This window comes from Camelina sativa, chromosome 7 (genome assembly GCF_000633955.1).
Source record: "Camelina sativa cultivar DH55 chromosome 7, Cs, whole genome shotgun sequence".
Taxonomy (NCBI): domain Eukaryota; kingdom Viridiplantae; phylum Streptophyta; class Magnoliopsida; order Brassicales; family Brassicaceae; genus Camelina; species Camelina sativa.
The window spans coordinates 24,539,658-24,555,311 of NC_025691.1; the positions used below are offsets into that span (position 1 = coordinate 24,539,658).

A 15,654-nucleotide genomic window follows, 5' to 3' on the forward strand; every position below is an offset into this window, starting at 1 on the left:
CGGAGTATGTTTAAGAGAACTGTTTCCGCTATATCATCTGCATTATGTCCAGTGACTAACTTATCTACTTTCAATAATGTAGCTCCTCGATCAAGTGCCTTCAAGAAATCAATAAGAGATGAAGGCATAAAACAGAAGATGATTGGTATGATGAACTTTTGAGTGAAGAGGGAATGCTATCACCTGTCGACGAAATACACCACAAAAGGTGCAGTTGTTCTTCAGACCAATCATCTTTACAATGTCGTCCATTGTCCATCCATACAGATCTTTGTACGAAACAATCTGAAGAGGCAAACCATACTGGACCAAAAAAACAAAATCCTTGAATTGACTAATCAACATTAACGATCTTCTTAAAGACTCTTATGTTCCGTAATGCAATCTTAGCATGGTTTTCATCAAAACCAAAACAAACAATGGAATTCCAGAGAGAACACATGACACATAAAACTCAAAAGCTTACTTGAACTTCGTTCCTTTTAACGGTCTCGAGCGAATCATCACGATAACCCGTTATCCCTTCATCAATAGACAAGAGAAACAGATCCAGCCCGTAATTGTGACGTCTGTTTAGTTCTGATAATACATATGCCAGTACTGTCGAATCTGCACACCAGAACCAACTTTTTTGAGTTCTTGATATAACAAGGATGATCTCCACAGTCCAACAGTATTCTATATAACTTTGGTAACATAAGCAGTTGGAGAAACATTATAGCCAATAACATGAAACTAAAACAGAGTGATTCGTAAACATTCTCAAAGGTTTGAACTTTTGAAGCAGAATCCATTGGTGTGTATGTGAAAGACAATACCTTTTCCTCCGGAGGCACCTATAGCAACTCGCTCACCGGATTTGAATAAACGATTCTGAACAATGACTTGGTGAATCTCTTCCTCAAAAACTTCATAGAAGCACTCTCTGCATATCTTTAAAACAAATATACTCAACATCATTGCTCATACAAGAACAAGCAAGAGATTGAGAAGCTAAGATTCTTTTCAAGGAGTAATGAGCCAACGAACCAGCTCGATCATGTATTGAATCGATACCAAATTCAGAGCCTGATTCAAAAAAACTTACCTGTTAGAACCGGAAAGAGAGGACCTAACTCGGAGTCATATGCATAAAACGACGACGTTTGGTTTCGGTATCTGAATTGTTTTAGTTTAATGGGCCTATTGGGCTTTTTTACCCATCTTCAAAAAAACCAATGACAAGATTATGATATACTGTATACTAGTATATAGAACCCACGATGATGGCACTGAAAATCATTTGTTCCCATCAAAAACTTAGGATACGTCAATCGATCTAACATAAATATCTGTGTTAATCCATTTTTACACGTTATGACTTATGAGTAATTGTGTCGACGACAATGACATTCAATCACTAAGTCACGAATGTGTGACGAGTCATGTTTCATGTTTCTTCTATACCAACGCATTAAAATTTCCTAAATACGAAATTGGATGAAGTCAAGCTGGGGTCATCCTAAAATTTATATCCTTTTTTACCTAAAGAATAACTTACTTCTGCCGTTACACAACTCTCAATTTCTTTATCACGAATCGAGAAAGCAGAGGGTTAATTAACACTCATCACCAAATACCAAATGAAGAAGTTTTCATACGATTAAAATACCATGAAATAATTTTGTTTTTTTTTTTAAACCATATACAAGAGAAAGAGAAAACATATGAATACTGTAATCAACAAAAAAGCCAACAAACTTAAACATCATAAAAGCAAAAGATGATCAATCATCACAATAGAAAAAGAAAAAAGAAAAAAACAAAGCAAATCAACCATCATTATTCATAATATTTAATCATAATCTTTTTTTTTTGCTTATTCCTTATCCTTCTTCTCTTCCTCTACGGTGGTCTTGGGGTGGTACCCTGGAAGCTTCTCCTTGATCTTCTCAAGAATCCCTTTCTTCTCCACTGGATGTGCTTCCTCAACCGGATGAGGAGTAACCACCGGAGCAGCAGCGACGGTTGAAGCATCCTCTGTCTTCTTACCGTGTCCAGGAAGCTTCTCCTTCAGTTTATCCATAAACCCTTTCTTCTCCTCCTCTGTTTTCACCTCTACTTCAGTAGTTGTCTTCTTCTTATCCTTCTTCTTCTTCTTCCTCTTCTCACCATCTTCACCTACTTCCTCGCTTGACTTTTTTAAAAAAAAACACAAACCCATATTAGTTAGAATAAATCTTTCGAATCAACAGATCAGATCTCACGCGATCTTGAATATATAATGATCAGATCTAAAACTTACAGAGCTAGAAGAACTGTCGCTTCTGTGAAGCTTCTCAAGGAGACTAGGCTTCTTCTCTTCCTCTTCGTGCTCGACTTTAATAACCTCTGGCGCTGGCTCAGAGATATGAACCTTCTGCTCGAACTCAGAGTCGATGGTCGTCTCTTCGGGTTTAGTTTCGTCCTTCTTCTTTCCCAAGAAATCGAACAGTCCACGATCAGTAACCTCTGTCGATGATGATTCCTCTGTTGCTACCTTTGGCACCTCCTGCTCAGTAACGTTCTTGGTTTCGTCCGCCATAGTTAAAAAAGTTTTTGAGATGGATTCAAAAGTATTATGTGATGGTTTTGAAATTCAAAAGCAAATGAGAGAAAAGAGGATGATGATTGAGTTTGAGATGAGGAGAAGAAGAAACTGTCGTCTTTTATAGTATCAAGGACTATAGGAAAGGGGTCCAATCCACCGCGGATTTCATGCTGTATTTACACTTTTTTATAGTTTTTTTTTAAAGTGAACAACTATAGAAAAATTATAAATTAGCCCGAATTTGTTTCCTTTTTATACATCTACCACCTAAATTATAATTTCTCTATTCTTTTTTTTTCTATTTATTTATTAGATAAGGTTATAGATGTATCAAAAAGAATTAATTAATTAAAAAAAATAGTTTGCTTACGTGATTGGAGGTCATTCTCTAATACATTATCTGATAAATCTGTTGTTAAATAAATTTAGTGGAACTAGAATAATGGATAGGAATGACAACTAAGATAGATTTGTTCTTTAGGTTTTTACCATCTAGGCTTATCACAATTCACAAGTTTTTTTTTTAATAATACTTGTTTATCTCTAATTTGTAGTACAATGATGGATTTATAAAGTAAAAAGAAATAAGAAAACTATATTCAAACTTTAAAAAGAGCAAGGAATCATTGGAATGAATATATAATATATATATATATATATTTTTTTTTGACAACGCAAAAGAGATTTCTATAATATCTATATTAACATTATTATAGAAGTGTCTTAAAGTTTTGGGGTTTCTTTATGCAAAATAACAGAAATATAGGGACAATGTTGCACATCCCAAAAATGGATTAAAGAAAGGAGAAGCGTACTTAAGGTAAATTAATAGAGCGCGTAAAATAATCTTAACTCTTAAGCTTGCAAATTTTGTTTTAACGCTTCATTGATTAAGAGACACGTGTCATTCATTAAGAAAAAATCGGACGGCGGAGGTGAGAGTTAAGCTGCAAATTAATAAAAAGTCAGAAAATGGAGACAGAGAAAAACGAGATCAATCAATCAAGTTATGACACGTGTCAATATAACGTGGGAAGTTGTCCTTTCCCGTGGGACCCGATACTGTGTACTGATTGGCGTAAAAGACGTGATGTCGGTTACGTGGGTCCACTGGACTTATTGACTAAATGCCACGTCGGAATCATAATAAAGCTTGTTGGAGAAGAAATGTTGAATTTTTGTGAAATTTATAACGTTCCTTTGGTTTTTTTTTTCCCTTGGATGCGTTACAAACAAATTTACCAATAAGAACGTGGTTTTCTATAGCGCTAGGAATCAACGATTCTTATAACTAGGCATATTGAAGAGGCCAATCCAGTGACGCATGATTTTTGAAATTGTAAATGATCTTTGGAAACGTTTTAACGCAAATAATATATATATATATGGATTAAAGAGTATATATCCAAATGCGATTGACCCAACAGATTAGAGGTTTTCTAATAGTGCTATCTGATTTGAGTTGATGCTACAATTGGGATGATTTACGTTTCTTGTGGATTCGTCAAAATTAATGTTAAAGGATGGTCGGCCACCAAAACAAAGATTCAGAACAGTTTACAATAAAGATAATTCGTAATCTTATTTATGGTCTTATGGAGTAAGGTTGTGTATATATATTTTTTTTCTCAACGTTAAATGGATATGTTTTGTTTTAATGCACTTTTTAACAAAAGATAAACTTAGACACGTAAGATAAATGAAATCAGGAAGAGACAAATGAGCATACGATTTCTTGGATTGTTAATGCAATATGTTAATGTCTGTGTGGGATATCACTTTCGACGTATAATTAAAAGATAATCTAGAAAGAATTAATAAAGAGACAGATGGTAATCGGGAATGCCTTCGCCTATAATGACAATGAACCGTGTACCATTCCATTAAAAGATATGAACACGACGTGCCACATCATTCCTAGTCTCTGGTCTCAAGACGTGTCACGAACCGTGACGCAGTAGTACCAACACACATATCAAAACAAAACCAATCTCTTTCAACGACTAAACTTGTTCGTCTTTTTGGTTATTATACACCGAAGCTCCAACTTAATCTTTGGATAACGTTTTTCGGTGATAACGATGACGAAACGACAAAATTGCATGTAGCCGACACTTAATAATGATAATAACTATAGTAAAGATTTTTTTTTTTTTTTTTGATAAAGAATAAATAGAATTAACTATATAGTAAAGGTTTGAAAATACTATCATTCAAAAGCATCATATTTCTGAACTGAACGCACCAAAAAAGTGATTAGTGCGCTAATGAACATTATTCGTTTGTTCTTTCTGTCTATTTCTTCTTTTCTTTTTTTCACCGCCCGTCTGAGTTGTATGGGCGAGATATTTGCCATATTATGGTCAAATCAGGAATATTCAACCAATACTCGCTTTATTTCAGTGGGTCACGAGAATCAATTAAATGCATTTCTCTTTTTTTCTTTCTTGACGTTGTTGTATTCTTCTGTTTATTCAATGAATTGTTTGCTTATTATATAGTAAAATGTTTTTTTTCTAAAGAAATTTCATTTTATATCCTAAACAATCGTAAATTCGACCGTCAAAAATAATGGACCCAATAATAAAGTATGATGTAAAAGAAAACGAAATAGCCCAATAGCCATGACATGGGCTTTAACAATGCAGATCGGATCTATTACCCGACGCGGTTGTTGAAACCGAGAGAGAGAGAGAGAGAGAGAGAGAGAGAGAGTCCACGCAACGTTTGGCCGAATTGGCTGCTAACGCGAATCGAAAGAAACGAACAATCGATGTTTCGTCGTCGCTGCAAGTTTTGTTGATGCGAAAATAGATTCCATCTCGCAGATTTTGTCATGTTTGTGAGAGATTGATCCTGGTGCATCTCGTGGGTGAGATTCTCCGACGCGATGATAACGAGATCGAATCTAGCAGAACAGCTGAGGGAGTATCAGATTAGATCAAAGCATGATTGGGCCTCCGTTTCTTTCTTCTCTTCTACCTCCAATTTCTCTTCATCCAGGTTTGTACAAAACTATCTTCTTATTCAGGTCTTGAGATCTTCGGTTTATGCAAATTGCTTTTTCTCTGCTGTGATTCGGAGCTGCTGTGCCGTGCATAGAGTTTATATTAGTCTCAGGGAATTGGATTTGATTTTTGATCTCATTGAGAAATTTAGACTTCGTGATACTCTCTATTCAATTTGGAATCGTAAAATCTCTCATCTTTTTAGGGTTTTGACTTAGAACATTGGATGTGAGTGCATCTAGGTAACATTTCACACAAAGGAACTATATAAATCTGATGAATTTACCAAATTGAGTAACATAAGTTGTTTGCACCTTCTTAGAAGGATAATTCACAGTGGTGGTGGTACTTATGAAAGTCGTTTTGTTTTGCTTTTGATTCAGGGTCGATGTTGTAGTCTTTGTCATATGGGAGCTAGTGATCTTAGCGTTCCTGGTGTTTTCAGCTGTATCCTTGTACTTCAGGCGGTTGCAACTCGCATTCATCCTGGGTTGTGTCACCTTACTATTGCTTGTTTGTATGAAATTCACAAAGCAAGTGAGACAAGCCAGGAAAAAGAAGCGAAGGATGCTTCTTCCTCTCTCTATGTAAAGACCAATACCACTCAGCAGTTGCAAACCTTTTTTTTTATCTTCTCACGCAACTAAACCCAACTCTTTCTTGGCATGAGCATTGATGAAGATGATGGCAAAGCTCAGACTGACTCTGGGACACATTGCTTTTGTTGTCCTTTGAAGAAGAATCGACCTGACTTGAGATATGAAACCAGGGAATGCAATTTCAGGGCTTAGGTTAGACAAATCAGAACAAAAGTGGTTGTAAAGGTTGTTTTCCTGTATAAAGTAGTATGGGAGGTTGCATTGTTTTTGCTAGGCACAATCACGGAAGATGCACTCGAGCGTTTTGTGATTAAAGAAATATACACTTTTCCATATATCTATGTTACACTTAATATCATGGTGAAGTTCTTTAGATTTTGTTGGCTGTAAAAGTTTTTCTTTTATATAAATGGTTTGCAGGATTATCATGTGACATGATCAAAGAAAACAACAACGAACACTCATGAAAGTAGAAGAGAGCTCTATATTGAGTAAAAAGTAGCGAGCAACTTGGTCTAAAAGCTCACATGTTTAACGTTTCTATCACCACCTTTGCGTTCTGCAACCACTTTATTACTTTGTTCTAAATATTAAACATAAATGTGGTAAGGTGGTAATAGCTAGTATTATATGTTTTGTTATGGTCTGTCAATACACTAGCTTAGCTTGATTTGATTCACTCGGTTTATCAAGTAATGAAATGTCTGCATGGTGAACCCTTCTCAAATATGGAGAAATTGCTTTGCTAAAGTTCATTAATGACAACAAAAAAATAAAGCAGGTGAGTAAAAAAGCTCAAACAAATGTGGAAGTGATCAAGAAAATTGCAGTTTTTAAGGGAAATAAAGATTTTAAAAAATGATGCAACTCTCTAGATATTTGTAGAAGATCAGTACGATCCACGAGTGATCGTGATCAAAAATTTATGGACAGATTTGAAAGGCAACTAAAAACAATCCAATAACACACGGACATACTTTTCCCTCCACACATATATATAAGCAGTGAGGCACTTATGGTTGCAAACAGACAAATTCACAACGCAAATTCAGAGCCGAATTAACACACACACACAGACAAGAAAAAACAACATGAGGAAACTATATTCCAAGGGAATTAGACTCTCCGAATTGATGGAGAAATGGAGAAAAAGGAAGAAAGGGTACTTCGCTTTATACACGAAAGAAGGAAAGAGGTTCGTTTTGCCATTGAATTATCTAAACCATCCGATGTTACAAGTGCTACTGGAGATGGCTGAGGATGAGTTGGGACTACCATTGACGGTCCTTTAAAGGTTCCTTGCGATGGAAGTCTAATGGATCACATCATCATGCTTGTAAGGAGAAGTATGTCCGATGATAATGATGATGTGGAGAAGTCAGAGGTTAGCAGCACTTGCAAGGGAGCTCCAGTCTCTTCTCTATTACCTCTCTTTCGTGGACAGAGCCAGCTTCAATCATTAGTTTCCTAACAATGTCTAACAATGTGGAGTTGTAAATTTTGATGAAATGGTGTTTTAGTAAATAAATTTCCGACAAGAGTTGTTGCTCTTGTTTGTGTATAAAAAACCATGATCATATGTCAGAATTGTAATTGTTAAGTACAAAATATGGGACAAAATTATAGTTTGAGATTATAACTTTTTCGCTTTTGAGATTTTTCCTGATGGTTAAGTACAAAATATGGGACAAAATTATAGTATGTACGTAGTTTAAGTGTTTTAATTAAGCAAAGGATATGTAATGTAACAGATCATAATCCACATTTCTTAATTAGTAGCAAAATAAGTTGAGTTCAGTACTATAAAGCGCAGAAATTGGATAAATCCATTGATTAATTAATCCAATACTAGTCAAATTTAAAATTAAAGCAACAAATTAAAAAAGATGGTTTAACGTAGACAAAAATAATTTTGACCCCCAAAAAAAAAACCATTTAGAGAGTATTTGTAAAAATGGGCTTTTAATTGGGCTTAAGGCTTTTAGTCGAGGCCTTACCAAAAGTCACACGAGTGACATGGCTGAATCAAATCTCAGGTAGAGAGAGGTTACTGTCGAAGCAGAGGGAGGAGAAAGAAAGCTTTTTTTTTCTGGTCTGAAATCGAAGTGCGAATCGGAGGGGAATCTAGGGTTTCGAGAAAATGGGAGGAGGACATGGCGGAGGTATTACTTACAAGGGAGTCACTGTACACACTCCCAAGACGTGGCACACCGTCACCGGGAAAGGCTTGTGCGCCGTTATGTGGTACATTTCTCTCTCTCCACCTAATTCGCTTTTTGATTTAGGACTTAGCTAATCTCGATCGGAAGCTAGATCTAACCATGGGAGTTTCGATTGATTGACCATTCGAAGAATCTGGTATCTAGTATCCACCTGGTTTGTAAATTAAAAGTTGACAATGGATTTGTCAAATTAGTATCGGATTGATTTGAATTTTGATTATGTTTCCGGAAGGAATCAATTTCAATTTCAGTTCGGATGAGAATGATTGAAGAAGCAATCACCTCACCCTTGTAACGATTTGAATTTGATTATTTTTCCTATTTTACAATCAAGTTTTGATGTTTTTTTTCAGGTTCTGGATTCTGTACAGGGCAAAGCAAGATGGTCCTGTAGTTATGGTAAGACTCTCTTTTCATTCTTATCTTTCCTTCACCCTTGTAAAGTTTATAGGTCCTCCTCCTAATTCTTCCATGATGGCTAACATGTGATTTTGCTTATTTGCAACTGATAGGGATGGAGGCACCCATGGGATGGCCATGGTGATCACGGTCATGGGGATCACCACTAGGTAATGTCTCTACTTGTACAACTGTTTGATTGACTTATTTAAGATGAGAAATAAAATATCTTCTTTTTTGTATTAAACGCTCGTTATTGTTCGTACACAGGGCTACTAATAAGTAAGACATCAGTTAGTGAAAGTTAACTTCTTCGCATTGTGTTTATTAGCAATTTCTAAGGTGTTGTAACTTACTAACGAGATCTCTTGTTAGGCGCCCTGTAGTTGGTTTTGAAATAAGATGGTAGCTTTTATCTGGTTTTGGTTCATACAAACGGTGAATGTTTAGAGGATCTTTTAACTTCTCTAAAGGATGTTCTTGTTTTATATATACACTAGAATGAATCATTGACACTCTTCTTGGCAGTTAGGTGAATGAAAATTGAGTGCCTTTATCTTGAATGGTTGTTATTAGTTTAGTGGTACATGGTTTGAGTATTCTCTTTACTGAGACATCGCTGATTTGTGGCTATAAGCATTGCCAAAATATACTGATCTGGTTTCGGGTTTTGCTTTTAGGTCTCACTGAACCTTTGAAGATCATGACGAAAAAAAAAGAAGGAATCGTCTCTTGTTTTTTTTTTTTAATTTTCAGCTTCATATGTCGAAATAAAGAGAACTGTGAAGAAGACGTGAATTGTTTGTCTACACAACTTTGGAGGCCTTGCTACTTGTGTTGCACTTCCTGATGATGTTGTCATTTTGCTGTCTACAAATTAATGTGAAATATAATAATTTGCGAGATTCGTGTTCGTAGATCCAAGCCTCCAATGATATGAGTTACAAAGAAACGCTAGGGATTACATTTGTGGTGTTGGTGTTAGATGTACGAAACGTATGAAACTGAACTTGTAATTGGTATTTGAAGTCATATTTGAGAACAAAATTGCTATTAATCAAATTGAAAATGTCTACTTTAGCAATGTGAATAGATAAAATCTATAATTCAACATCTTATCAACATTTTATCTTAAGTACCAGTTTTATTTAGAGACTTTTCTTTTCTGGTGAAGACAAAAAGTGTCTGGCTTTTAAGTCTTCAACCCTAAATCTATAACCAAGTAGCCAGTTTAGTACGTAAACGGGTAAAAACTTCGTGTTACTTCAAAAAAATATATAGAATAAAGAATATAATGTTGCAAACTTCTAATGTTAACTAAGCATGCTCGCTTGAAACAAAACCTAACCGGATATATCATATATATTATCTAGTTGGTGAGAATATTTAAGAGTGAAACTCTCGTCTGAATCAATCGCCGGAAAATAGACTCCAACTCTATCTCAAGCTCCTCTATTGCAATCTCCGCCGCCTCCAACCTTGTGGTCGCACTTTGCACCGCGGTCTCATCCCATACATTATCTAACAAATACGAAGACCGACTGGTAAAGATCGAAGACAAAGACCCTTTGCTCGATCTCTTCTCTAGCCAAGGAATACAACCAAGCGAGAACAAAGACTCAACCATTGTCACAACGACTCTTCTCACTTCTTTCAATACCTCAGCGACAAACAGAAGGTTATGTTCTGTTGGCATGTCCACTCTTCCTTCGCTTCCTTTCATATTCTTCAGACAATTCAAGCATTTCAGCGTCTCCTTCTTAAGCTTGTTCTTATACCGATTATAAGCAGCGATCTTCTCGTTGACATCAGATGATTCGTTGCCACGTAGAATCAGTTGTAGATCATGCAAGTTGTGTTTGACGAGTGTCATCACATCTTTGGATATGTTACAGATGTCTAACATCCTCAATGAAGCTTCTGAAACTTGCTCCGTCCACTTCTCTTGTCCTTGTTGAGACATAGATTCTCTTGTTTTCGGACAGTGATCAAGGAGATAGTTTACGCAGTCGTGTAGCTCTCTCAAATTCTCAAAGTCAATCTGAGCCATAGATCTTAATCTGTTGGAGATCCTTAGGTAAGAATGTAAAGAAGCGAATTGATCGATCGAAAAGGTAAGTTTTTGATCTAATAGTGATTGATTTTTTAGGGCTTTTTGAGAGTTTTTAAGCGAAGATTAGAGATATACTGAATGTGTGTAAGAGTGATATTATATATAGAGGAGAAGAGGGATCTGAGAGGAAAGTACGATGAAGGATCCTAAGTTTGGGTTTTTGTACGGACGTGGGACATCTGGGGAACAGCTCATTTTGGAGGTATATATTATCAAAATAATGGTTTAAATGAATTAAAACAGGTCACAAGGAACCTTCTTTGTACGTAAAAGAAGCACTCGTGGATTAGGGTACATTGTGGATTTGTTTAGATATATATTCTGTTTATAATATATACTTTTTAAACATTTTAATTTTATTATTGGGTACTTGAAGGTATCAGGTTTAGGCACCATGCATGCACGAGCGACGGTGCCAGGCTGTGTCGGTAAATTGCAACAATTTGGAATAGACGAGGCGAGTATTAATTAAATGGTATGAAAAATGTTTAGATTGTGGAATTTGGATCAGACTTTAAATATTGAGTTACGTGTTTGTCAGAGATGTTTATGTATCAAGTTACGTGGATCTATTTATTATCTACAAAAAGTAATACTGTATAAGTCTTACATTAGAAAAAATAAGAATAATAAATCCCGAATACATATACATCTCTGGCAATGCATGCGGTTGTGGTAACCTGAGATCCTCTGTAGATTTTTTCGACCAAGCAAACTATTCACAGTTTCACTTTCACACTAATTTAATACCAATGAAACTTTTTATAACGTGGATAATAAGAATACACATATGTATTACGTTACGTGTATGTACATATTACGTGTATACATGCTGGATTAGATTTTGTGTTTAAGATCTTTATATCTCAGGTTATTTTCAACTGATTAATATCTCCTCACAAATTATATAATTAGATCCAGATCCCTCCAAACGCATTCATTTTTATTCTGTTGTTAGTGGAGCAATCTTATTATTCGATTTCCCATTTGGAATGTATAGCTGCGACTGCGAATTATAATGAATAATCAATCATGCATAATGCATTATTTTTTTTTTCAGTTGTCTCATCATCATGTAGAGACTTTATTGCATAATTGAAAAAACAAAAAAAAACAAAATCATTATTGCGTAATTGTTTTAGCAATTTCCGTATGATTTAGCTAATTTTTTCAAGACAGCCGATCAAAAAATAAGTAAAGCCCATTGGATCCAATTAATAAGCCCATTATCTCAAATTCACCCCTGCTCTGTTTTGCAAACAACTTCTGAGTAATGTGCTCAGTCTTGTGATTGTACAGACATGCATGTTCTTGACAAGTAACGTTTGAATATACTGTATATGATTTAAGAACGATGCATACAGATATTTACGAGTTTTTTAAGATCATCACCATCTTAAAATCTTTGCCTAAACTAAAAAAAGCTGAAGCCAAACACTTCACATGAACAAAGTTACATCTAATCATCAAATCTCAAAGAGTAAGCATGTTAAGAAAAGAAACTCTTGTCTTCAACAGTTTATTATACACACTATCCAACTCTCTCTCTGTTTCCTCAATCCCATGTTCTGTTTCTCTCAACTTCTTCAGCTCCTCCACATCAACTTCTTGATTCTTCCTATTAAATATCCTCGACACAAGCCCTTTCCTCGATCTCTGCTTATGATCGCTTTGATTCTTCGTCACCACTTCGATCAACAAAGACACCAAAACATCGAAGCTCGTCTTTTCAACTCTTTTCATCACGTTGATGACGTCTCCACAATCTCTTTTCTTCTTCTTCTTCATCTTATCCTCTGTTTTCTTCAGCTGTTTCACAACCGTTCTGCTCAAGGCTCTTCTCTTAAACACGTATGCGTCTATCTCACGCGACACGAATGCTTCTTGATCATCTCCTGATTTGCTTCTGATCACTCTCCTCCTCAAGCTCGATTCCAGTTCCCTGACTTGTTCCTTTATCTGCATCAGAACGTCTCTGATCGTGCTGCAGATATCAAGAACCTCGAGGAACCCGTCGGAAACGTCTTCATATCCGGTGAAAGCTTTTTGTGTTTTCGTCGTTTGGAAACGGAGGAAGACTTCGACAACCTCGTACAGGTTCTTTAAGACACCGAGTTTCCGACGAGCAGACTCTGGTCTTTTCTTTAGTATCAGAAGATGATCTTCGATGGCTCGAGACAGAGGACGAACGTCTTCAGACCAGCTTGTTGAACGCACGTGGGCATTTGATGATGAAGTAGCAGCCATGGCTGATTCACTCTGTAGAGATATTAATGTATATAGTCAACGAAAAAAAGGTTCAGTTTCTCAATTAATACTCTCACCCTTATATATGTATGTGTCTTATATGTACAATGCATGTTAATTTGAGTTTGTGTGTATATGTATGCGTACACGTAGAAGCCAGTTTATTGATAATAGATGAATATAGATACAGTCTGGAATTGGCTGTTGCAATTGAGTTTCTTCCGACAGTCAAACGACAAATCTACACTCCTCTTCCTTGATGCCTATTTTTTCTTTTTGTCAACTATTATTATTCTTTTGGTTCTTGTTTATCATTGAATTTATATTCGAATATCGTTGAAACAACTGATTAATCAGACTGGTGAAGATGCTTCTTAGCAAATAATTAATTTCATGCAAGATCATCATAGATACAACATTCAAACTAAAGTTCAAATGAATCAAATGACTGACGTGTAAATGTTTCCACATATACAGTGTCGTATAGCTATAATGAGATTACTCCAATTACTTGGAAACTGAAACATCCAACCCACAACGCACGGATGATTATGCTCTGTACATTTGNTTTTTTTTTTTTTTTTTTTTTTTTAGGTAAGTATGTGAAGTCTCTCCTACATATATTTTTGTATAAGATTTATCAACATGATAAGCATTTTTTTTCCTTGGGGCTCAATGTTATATAGTTAAACAAACAAAACAATAACAAATCTTGAGACGGAAAAGAAAAAAAAAAACTAGAAATGGTTTAATATCCAAATTTCAGTTGTTGGACTACTTTTGCATTTGCGGTAACCTTGGATATGTGGGCTGCGGAAATATGAAACCAACAAGAAACAAGAACTGTTGGCTGCGACGTCGCTCTCGAAATCTCAGCAACCTTTATTATATTGCATCCTTGGAGATTTCATATGTCAAGAAATGTCCAAGTACCATTTTTATATAATATATACACGCATACATGTAATATTATATTTGTCCAATAGGGGAAAAGTTGGGAATGTGCACGAACGGAGAAGACTTATTAAACAAAACCATCAACGAAGTTGGTTTTGTGACAGCCTAGATGTGTTTACAACGTTATCGCATACCAAAGCATTATTACTTATAAAATCCTATTACTATTGTATTCATGTCTCCCTTACTAATGTATTAGTCTTGTAGTCAATAATTNATTTTTTTTTTTTTTTTTTTTTTTTGAGAATGGTTGGCAAAATTAATTCGGAAGAAGAGTGTAAAAACGATCAGAGTATACAAATTGTTCTCCTATTTCTCTTGACCTATATAGGAAAAATTATTTAAACAAAAGGAAAAGGTTATACAAGGAAAAGGAAATTTTACGAAAAGGGTTATACAAGGAAAAGGAAATTTTACAAAAAGAAAACTCTTGTCCATACCAAGTCGACAACATAGAGACAACTTATGAGTTAATATCTGAATAAACAGGCTCAGGTTCAATCTGAAAAAGAAGAAATCGTTTTGCAGACTTAAAACGGAACTGTATAAGGTAATGCAAAAATATTGATTTGAGGCAAAAACTGAGCCCTAGGAAACAAGGAATATCCCGATGGTGGTATCTGCAGCAACATCTTCATCGTCATGTCTTGATCGTTCTTGATAGCTGCTTTATTATTGGTAACATTCTTTGGGAGATAAGTGTTGCCAAAAAGCCAGTCATCATCATGAAACAACGTCTGGTACCCAGAGTCTTTGCTTGGCATACGCTTCTTTCTCTTCATCGATTCACAAGTCGTCGTAGCTTCCCTTATCCTCTTCTTAATGTTATGACTAGCATCATCAGACAAACAGGCATCTTGATCTTCTTCTTCTGTCAAACAGCTCTTTTCAAGTTCCTCAGACGATTCATCCGAAACTTGCTTGCTTGGCAAGTAGTCATCTTTCCGTTGCACGATTCTCGAAGCCATTACTTGTCTTTCCATCTTCGATAAAAGTTGTGAATGAATCGAATCTAGGTTTCAGATATCACGCCTAAGACACCTCGATCTATGTGGGTTCCAACTCTAATTGTAATCAAAGCGAGAGATAGAAGAGAACCCTAAAAGAAAATTTCTCGTATCGGACAGAGAAAGAGAGACGGGAAACAAAAACAAATTGTTGTTGAGCAAAATAAATGGAGAGACTGGTGTAAGTCTGAGGGTTAAAAATATCACATCTGCCGACTTACACAAACCTGTTGGGCCAAAACAGGCCTCTTTCTACAATTAATTATTGGGCTAAAACGGGCCTATTTAAAAATACGGCCACATTGCAAGGCCTTTCGTTAGGGAAAGTCTTCAATGGCATGCGTGACATTGTATAATAATCAGGAAAGTCTTCAAAACATGAGGGACATGTATGCTATATGCAAGACGTGAAATTAACCATTTGCATTCAATCATACATATTCTTAAGGCGTGAAATGAACCATTGCTTGTAATCATACACAAGCTGATCAATATATACTTATGAATTAGTAAAGGATTTCTAATTTTCTATA

At 35.6% G+C, this 15,654-nt stretch overlaps 7 protein-coding genes and 1 pseudogene across 8 annotated transcripts in view; 3 read left to right on the forward strand and 5 right to left on the reverse strand.

Annotated features, from left to right (window-relative positions):
* Positions 1-1,077, reverse strand: part of LOC104702373 (cytoplasmic tRNA 2-thiolation protein 1-like) — a 5,355-nt gene extending 4,278 nt beyond the window's left edge. The window contains exons 1-3 of the mRNA XM_019227852.1: positions 819-1,077; positions 467-609; positions 157-303 (exon numbers count right to left, since the gene is read on the reverse strand). Of these exons, the coding sequence (XP_019083397.1) occupies positions 157-303; positions 467-609; positions 819-960 (432 nt within the window). The 5' untranslated portion in view covers positions 961-1,077. The remainder of the gene's footprint in view (positions 1-156; positions 304-466; positions 610-818) is intronic.
* LOC104702374 (dehydrin ERD14-like) lies at positions 1,649-2,723 on the reverse strand. Its single transcript, XM_010418227.2, has 2 exons — positions 2,285-2,723; positions 1,649-2,176 (listed from the first exon to the last, which is right to left on the reverse strand). The coding sequence occupies exons 1-2, from the start codon at positions 2,561-2,563 to the stop codon at positions 1,859-1,861; spliced, it is 597 nt and encodes a 198-aa protein (XP_010416529.1). The 5' UTR covers positions 2,564-2,723; the 3' UTR covers positions 1,649-1,858.
* LOC104702375 lies at positions 5,260-6,551 on the forward strand. The gene is made up of 2 exons (XM_010418228.2): positions 5,260-5,572; positions 5,961-6,551. Exons 1-2 carry the CDS (start codon positions 5,460-5,462, stop codon positions 6,166-6,168), a joined length of 321 nt encoding a protein of 106 aa, XP_010416530.1. The 5' UTR covers positions 5,260-5,459; the 3' UTR covers positions 6,169-6,551.
* On the forward strand, positions 7,215-7,787 carry LOC104702376 (annotated as a pseudogene).
* LOC104702378 (NADH dehydrogenase [ubiquinone] 1 beta subcomplex subunit 2) lies at positions 8,204-9,716 on the forward strand. Of its 2 annotated transcripts, none has more exons than XM_019227854.1 (4): positions 8,204-8,420; positions 8,752-8,797; positions 8,911-8,967; positions 9,465-9,716. In XM_019227854.1, exons 1-3 carry the CDS (start codon positions 8,317-8,319, stop codon positions 8,965-8,967), a joined length of 207 nt encoding a protein of 68 aa, XP_019083399.1. In that variant the 5' UTR covers positions 8,204-8,316; the 3' UTR covers positions 9,465-9,716. The 2 variants fall into 2 exon arrangements, with proteins under 2 accessions (XP_019083399.1, XP_019083398.1); XM_019227853.1 differs by having other exon boundaries at positions 8,205-8,420; positions 9,478-9,716.
* LOC104702379 lies at positions 10,103-10,957 on the reverse strand. The gene has a single exon (XM_010418229.1). It carries the CDS (start codon positions 10,845-10,847, stop codon positions 10,167-10,169), a length of 681 nt encoding a protein of 226 aa, XP_010416531.1. The 5' UTR covers positions 10,848-10,957; the 3' UTR covers positions 10,103-10,166.
* LOC104702380 lies at positions 12,306-13,359 on the reverse strand. The gene has a single exon (XM_010418230.1). The coding sequence runs from the start codon at positions 13,155-13,157 to the stop codon at positions 12,384-12,386; it is 774 nt and encodes a 257-aa protein (XP_010416532.1). The 5' UTR covers positions 13,158-13,359; the 3' UTR covers positions 12,306-12,383.
* Positions 14,527-15,257, reverse strand: LOC104702381. Its single transcript, XM_010418232.1, has one exon. It carries the CDS (start codon positions 15,095-15,097, stop codon positions 14,645-14,647), a length of 453 nt encoding a protein of 150 aa, XP_010416534.1. The 5' UTR covers positions 15,098-15,257; the 3' UTR covers positions 14,527-14,644.